The 6,433-nt window shown below is 53.0% G+C and overlaps 3 protein-coding genes across 5 annotated transcripts; 2 read left to right on the top strand and 1 right to left on the bottom strand.

Moving 5' to 3' along the window:
* Nucleotides 1–594: 594 nt before the first annotated feature.
* KVP17_000345 (uncharacterized protein) lies at nucleotides 595–4,104 on the top strand (the record flags this gene model as incomplete). Of its 3 annotated transcripts, XM_068520644.1 has the most annotated exons (4): nucleotides 619–829; nucleotides 858–1,111; nucleotides 1,138–3,398; nucleotides 3,436–3,448. In XM_068520644.1, the coding sequence occupies 4 exons, from the start codon at nucleotides 619–621 to the stop codon at nucleotides 3,446–3,448; spliced, it is 2,739 nt and encodes a 912-aa protein (XP_068378825.1). The 3 variants fall into 3 exon arrangements, with proteins under 3 accessions (XP_068378826.1, XP_068378825.1, XP_068378824.1); XM_068520645.1 differs by lacking the exons at nucleotides 858–1,111; nucleotides 1,138–3,398; nucleotides 3,436–3,448 and having other exon boundaries at nucleotides 595–840; XM_068520643.1 differs by lacking the exons at nucleotides 619–829; nucleotides 858–1,111 and having other exon boundaries at nucleotides 1,123–4,104.
* KVP17_005176 (uncharacterized protein) lies at nucleotides 4,081–4,920 on the bottom strand (the record flags this gene model as incomplete). Its single annotated transcript, XM_068514982.1, has 1 exon — nucleotides 4,081–4,920. The coding sequence occupies one exon, from the start codon at nucleotides 4,918–4,920 to the stop codon at nucleotides 4,081–4,083; it is 840 nt and encodes a 279-aa protein (XP_068378828.1).
* Nucleotides 4,921–5,147: 227 nt separating this feature from the next.
* On the top strand, nucleotides 5,148–5,366 carry KVP17_000346 (uncharacterized protein; the record flags this gene model as incomplete). Its single annotated transcript, XM_068520650.1, has 1 exon — nucleotides 5,148–5,366. The coding sequence occupies one exon, from the start codon at nucleotides 5,148–5,150 to the stop codon at nucleotides 5,364–5,366; it is 219 nt and encodes a 72-aa protein (XP_068378827.1).
* Between the last annotated feature and the right edge of the window lie 1,067 nt (nucleotides 5,367–6,433).

Genomic DNA, 6,433 nt, shown 5'->3' with positions numbered 1-6,433 from the left:
AACGCGGCGATCGCAAGGAGCCCGGTCTGCGAAAATCGAGACTGAACTTTCTAACTCGAAAGACACCGAAGGACGCCCCTACCTTGGCGCCTCTCACAGTGGAGTCACTGAAACTTCACGACCGATGGACGCAAAACCACAGGTCCAAGCCGTACTTCAAACTGTGTGTGGTCACTGAAGGCGAGTTGGAGTCGTCCGAATACTGGAGAGAGCGACGAAAGGTCGAAACACAGCTCAGGTGAGGGTGCAGGATGGCGTCCATTCAGAGAATTTCCTGAGGAATCTCGTCGGAGATATCATGCTGCTCGACGTGACGAGGAAGCGCAACCCTCCTCCGCTCGTTTCGAAGCAGAACCTTCGCATTCATTGAAACTACCCAAACTCCCGAAGGCTTTTGGTACAAACAAGTCGTCAAAGGTGTCACACCGGCAACACTTAAACGCAGACCTCCAAGGCTGCTAGCGTATTGGCCGACGATGCGCCCCCCTCAGAAGTTGGTCGTACTCCTCTTCTTCACGTAGACTTCGAGTAAGCGAGTATCATTCGCTGAGGGCCCTCCAGTAGTGGCGGTGGACTACGCAACCGAGTCCCAAAATGTGGGTTGACTCCGTCGTGACTATGACAAAAATCCGTGCGACGTCTTTCCAGCACACAAACAGCGAACACGCAGAGCAGGGCGACTACGTCCGCTGGGTCAAGGAGGAAGATACGCAAGATGCTGAGGTGTTACTCACCATAGGTCCACCGAAGAAGAAGAAGTTATTCGGGTTGATTCCAATGGGGACCTCAGGGTCGTCTGTAGCGCCGCAGCTGTCCGACATCAACTCAGGTGGGGTATGAGGCGACATAGGATGTAGCTGCAACGGAGAAGACTGGAAGCACGAAGTCAGGCAAGAGTAAAGGGTGGCTGGGTGCGTCCAAGAAGGCAACATTCGTGGACCTGGTTTCGAAGGAGATCGATGACATCAACAAGCGTGCGAGCGGCCATCAGGACCTGAAGGCGACTCTGCACTCTCGCCTCTCCACTCTCAAGAATCTCACCAAGGAGGAAGTGCTCGAGACCTTGATGTTTCTGCAGCAGAAATTTTTTGCTCGGCACATCGCCACGCACGTGGGAGTGAAATGTACCTCATACAGATACTGCTGGAGAATGCGAAGGCGCTAGATGCTCAAGGCCACGAAATGACGGGAGTCGAGATATTGCAGGAGACGAGTCGCCTTGGGTACAACGTCAAAGGCATTCTGGAGGCATTCAAACGCGGGGGAGAGCATAAGCCTTCGACTTTGAAGGCACTGTTCACCAAAGAGAAGATATCCGACGGCTTCACGCTTGTGAAGGCCTCTGGGAAACCTAACGATCTGGAGCGTGTCGAGTGGAATCTCGTTGATGAAGCCACCAAAATGGATTGTGTAGCCGTGGCCTACGCCCTAAACCGCGCGCGTGCTCTGGTGGACGTCATGTTTGACAACGAGAGGTTCCGAGGGGCGGTGCTGTCTGAAGGCTACGACAACTCCCAGCTCGTGCAGCACTGGATGAGCGAGGATGCGCAGCACCTGCATGCGATTAAGAAGGGCGCGCGCTGGGACCCTAGATTGATGACCTCGGCTGGCGTGTTGCCCCGACAGAAGGTCGCGTTGGAGTTCATGTCCGATTTAGCACTTCAGACGAAATCTTTCCTTTCTGAAGAGGTCAAGCTGCAGGTGGATGAGTTGGTATCTGAGATTGGCGTTCTCAGGGGTAACGTGAGAAACAGCTTTGACAGCATGCTCGACAACGTGCTTTTCCTACGGCACTGCGGCGTCACTGACGCTCGCGATGCGTTTGGCTATTTAATTGAGTCGGCGTTGCCACTGGGAGTCGATGTGGTACTAAAGAAGCCCGGATTCGACTATCTCGAACAAGAACTCAATGGCCAGTGGGGATCATACAAGTTATTTGAGAAATGGCTAGTGGACGTGACCCGATGGCAACGAGTTGACGCCGTTACCTCCCTGTGTCGCACCCAGTCGAAAGAGAACTTGGTGGCGTCCGTAAAGGAGCAGAGAGCGCGCATCTACCGCGCATTGGAATTGCGTATGCAGACGCTGATCCAGGCTCGTCTCTCCGGACTCAAGACGACCAACGGCCAACGCTTGCCAGCGGTCCTCACCGACATTCTGGAGACACAGAAGCCTGTGTTGGTCCACTGCGCTGTCAAGGAGAGGGAGCGGGCGATGATGATCGCAGAGGATCACCGATCTTTTACCAATCGGATATTTGATTCCGGTTTCGGTCATGAGCTTTACAAAAACCATGTTGAGCGGTGCCCCACAGGGTGTAGAGCCTGGCTTTTCGATGGATCGTGGGCGGTGCGTAATCCAGACGACATGGCAGATCTCATCACTACAGCCAAGCTGCTCCTTACGAAGATGCAGAAAAACACGGACCTCCTCCGCGATGTGCGGTTCCAGGCGGAGATCGAGGGTGTCCAAAGCCAGACGGCCAAACTGGAAAGGATGCTCAAGGTATTGGAAAAGGACAACAACAAGATTGAACACGACTACGCCGACGTGAGGCGTAAACACGAGACGAAGCGCGACGAGATCCTTCAAAAGCTCCGCTTGGAGGAGCAGAAACAACTGGATTTGAATACGGGGGATCTAGCTACTTCTTTGGAGCAAGAAACTGACGAACTGGGTCGTAAATTGCTCGAGGCGAGAAAAGAGACCACACGGCTACGCAACCTCAAGATTCTGAACGAGAGACGCGCAGCTCGCGCCAAGAAGGAGGCCAAGCGGCTGAAGAAGGAGCTGGCCGCAGAGACGCTGGAGCAAGATCTATTAACTGGTACGAAGAAGAAAAACATTTTCGGAGTCGTGGTTAAGTCTTCCGCGGCTTCCTCGGCCTCGAACGTGGTGTCCACCTCGCATCCAGAATCCGCCCCAGAGGTATTGGCACCCACCTTGCATCCGGAATCCTCTCCGAAAGCGTCGGCAGACTCAGCCGCCCCTATTGATGGCCGTCGTACGTCTGTCCAGTCTTCCAACTCCTTGAGCCACTCCATTCTTTCGCACACCTTGTCCGATGGAGCGCTGCACCAGAGAGTCCACCCAGCGCGATTGACAGCAAATTCAGCCATAGGTGTAGACGAGCAAGTCAGACGGAAGAAGAAGGGCTTTCAATGGAATCCCTTCGGAAAGGGTAAAAAGCAACCCCCCAGTTCAGCCGCCATGACGGAACTGCACCATAGACTCAGCTCGGGATCGTCGCTGTTCCCCAGCGCAAGCCTGCATACAACGGAACCGAGTGTCGCGGACGGAAGGACTCCGCTGGACTACGTAATGCCTGAGGTGCGCAGTCTGAACGCTGGTCGCACTCCCGAGTTCCCGGCACACATCGCTTCCTCTGACGGACGATTGTCTACGGATCCACTCAACCCCTCGGATCCGACTCAGAGCATTCGGTTGAATTCGTGTTCAACCAATGACATATTTGGCACTTCCTCGCGTTCTTTATCTCGCTCTTCGCCGAGAAAAATCGTTTCCATGCTTCCCAGCAATGAATACGGTATGCCCAGCCCCAATGAGATACCAGAGACGGATTCCGAGTCGAGTCCAGCGTCCCTTCCTCACATATGCGTGGCCTCCCCCAGCTCTCCATCGCCAAAACTATCGCGGGGCTCTTCAGCTTCAGAGCTCTCCACTCCTGACTGGGCTGCGCAGTCAGCGTCCTCTAAAGTGGACCGCAAGCCGAATTTGGTTCACCAGCATACACACTCCGACCCACCCCAGATCTCCAAGCCCTCTCTAGATGGCCCGTTGATTGCCTTGACAGCTGACGTGGTGCTGGATCACAGTCTTCCGCCAACCGATGAGCTTTCTCGGCGGACTTCTCTTCTCACGGATCAGTCCGAATCCGTGATTACGGTTGAAGGAGAAAAGAAGAAGAAAGGTAACAGTCTCTCATGGAAGAAGATGGGCAAAGGTCTTGCCAAGACGAGCAAAGGACTGCAGAAGAATGTCTCCAAGAATTTGGGGAAGGCTGTCAAAAGTCTCCAGAAGTCAACCTCGTCGCAGACTGCCAGTGCCGTGAGTGCGGGCTCAACTCCACGCCGCACGACTTAGGTTGGCTCGGGTTGCACCGACTGGTGCTTTTATGTCGGTCCGTGTTGCAGCAAGCCTCTCCTGTGTGGGGATGAGACATTTGAGTGATACTTGGATTCCATAATTGCGTATGACCTTCAGAAGAGCGTCGTGTGCGTCAAGTGGCACCAAAGAGTCGTAGTCGCAGACGCGGATAGATCGCAAGACCTGTCCATCGGACTCCACAACATAAAAAGTCCGATTGAAGCGTAGAGGTTGGTCGGGGGGAACCCATTCCTCAAGCTTTAACAGTTTTTCGGGGACCCAATCAGTCTTCTCTGGCAAAACCTGTCCGTCGAGCACCGGAAGGGTAATTTTTTCCGGCACAGCAGCAGGACCGTTTTCGAAACGCCAGATGATTTCCTCGAAGTCGGGCTCCCCGCAGTCTGAGAGCGGCATGACGTAGTACAGTTGTCGCTCAGCGCCCTCCTCAGCGGCGAGAACGATCACGTCGCCCAGATCCAACCACCTAAACAGGTCCAGCTCGTGCACATCCGTAAGATCTGCGTAGATCACATTCATCAACTCGTCCCCGTAAAACGCCCCACTGGTCACGCCGTCAAAGTCACGGTAACCACGCAGAGTCATTGGCGACCGTCCGCTAAGCAAGTCCAGCTGACAAGGAGCCAACCGAGGTCGAGCCTCTACTATCTCGTTTCGGATAAGCAGTGGCTCCTTCTTTTCAGTGTCAATAGACTTCTCATCCTGCAGACGGGTGAGACGATTTCTCAGGAGTATAACGGTACCCGCAGCCAGCCCTGTACGAGGCGGAAGAGCCAAGCTCTGGCCAACTCGCATGATTCGGCCGATTTTCGTATTTGGTGAGTAATAGGTCTACAACTACGGGCGGACCGTAGGGTAGTTCCGCCTTCGAATCGTCGATGTTCTCGGTGTGAAGCGGCACTTTCCACTCACGTAGGACATTTCGTGCATCAAGACTCAATTATTTGACAGCACTCACCGTAATGCTCTGCGGAAGTAGGTGCTTCAGCGTTCCAGTCGGTGAACCAAGGTCCCTCCAGAAGATGGCACAGAACTCGGACGGCGGAGAAAGCCCCCTGCGGAACCACTATGTCTCTGACTTTCAACGCTTCCGTTCTGAGAGGCCCCGAGACCACCCCAGCTACTCAGCGCTCCATCCGGACGTAATCCTTGTGGATGAGCACTGCAAAGCACTCGAAGCTACACGAAGGCGACTGGCCCGTGTGGCGGCTGTGGAGACGCTCTTTTTCATAAAGCCGTGATCCTGCGCACCTGGCACGTCTTCCACGTTACATGTCACAACCCTTGAAAAGCTAAGCAGATCATGAAGTTAATTGATCGTACCCATATCCGCATCAGGTCCTCAAGGATAAATAGCCTTTGGTACCTAGACTATCGTAGGTAAGGGAAGTCGAATTGATTCCGTACAATAAGGAATGGTTCCTAGACTATCGTAGGTAAAGGAAGTCGGCAAATTGATTCCGCACCTTAGAAAAAAGGAATGGCTCTGTAGGTAAAGGAAGTCGGCAAATTGATTCCGCACCTTAGGAAAAAGGAATGGCTCTAAAGGTATGTATTTCGCTGTGAGGCGGCCGCCAGACGCCGTTGCGGGGCCACCTGTGCGGGGCCACCTGTATGGGGCCACCTGTATGGGGCCACCTGTATGGCGTTCTACGAACAACCTTATAATGTGATGTTGATGTACAATCGACACACATCTTCTGAACAAGGGGTTGAAATGGAATTCAGATTTGGCAGTCCAAAGGGCCTGCTTAGCTTCACTCAGCTGCTCGAAATCTAGGTTTACCGCACAGGGAGGTTCGAGGTTATTTTAGGTCTGTTATGTCCTTCGATAACTTGGGCCTCACACGCGATACAATGCAAGATTCTATTTCTCTCTAGTTAGTAATGATTAGATAATTCTCAATACCTTGCCTGACTGGGATTGTTCATTGAAATTTTTGTACTGTCAAATCTGTGGTAATTAAAGTATCGATGAAAGTGTTGGATAGGATAACGATGAAGACATTGATCGGTTTTGTAATACCTCCCCGAAAATTTTCGCACGCGGTCTTGCTGCATAATATGAATGGAAGACAGAAATCGTCAACCCACGTGTAGTTGGATCTCTTGAAGCAGGAGCGGTCACGAACGTACGTATGGGCGTATGTGTGGGGCATACAATGAGAACAAAAAAGTGTTAGAATGACAAAAATGGTTCGCAAACCGTGGATTGGAGGCAATTGGAAGTGCAACGGCACTGTGGGTTCTATCAGCGAGCTGGGAAAGGCTCTCAACGAGTCCGCCCATGACACCAGCAAGGTCGATG

The sequence above is a fragment of a genome, assembly GCF_019968985.1.
Source record: "MAG: Porospora cf. gigantea B chromosome Unknown PgB_NODE_1326_length_6433_cov_124.123, whole genome shotgun sequence".
NCBI lineage: Eukaryota > Apicomplexa > Conoidasida > Eugregarinorida > Porosporidae > Porospora > Porospora cf. gigantea B.
The sequence above is the reverse complement of the archived record's forward strand: the minus strand, read 5'-3'. Positions and strand labels throughout refer to the sequence as shown.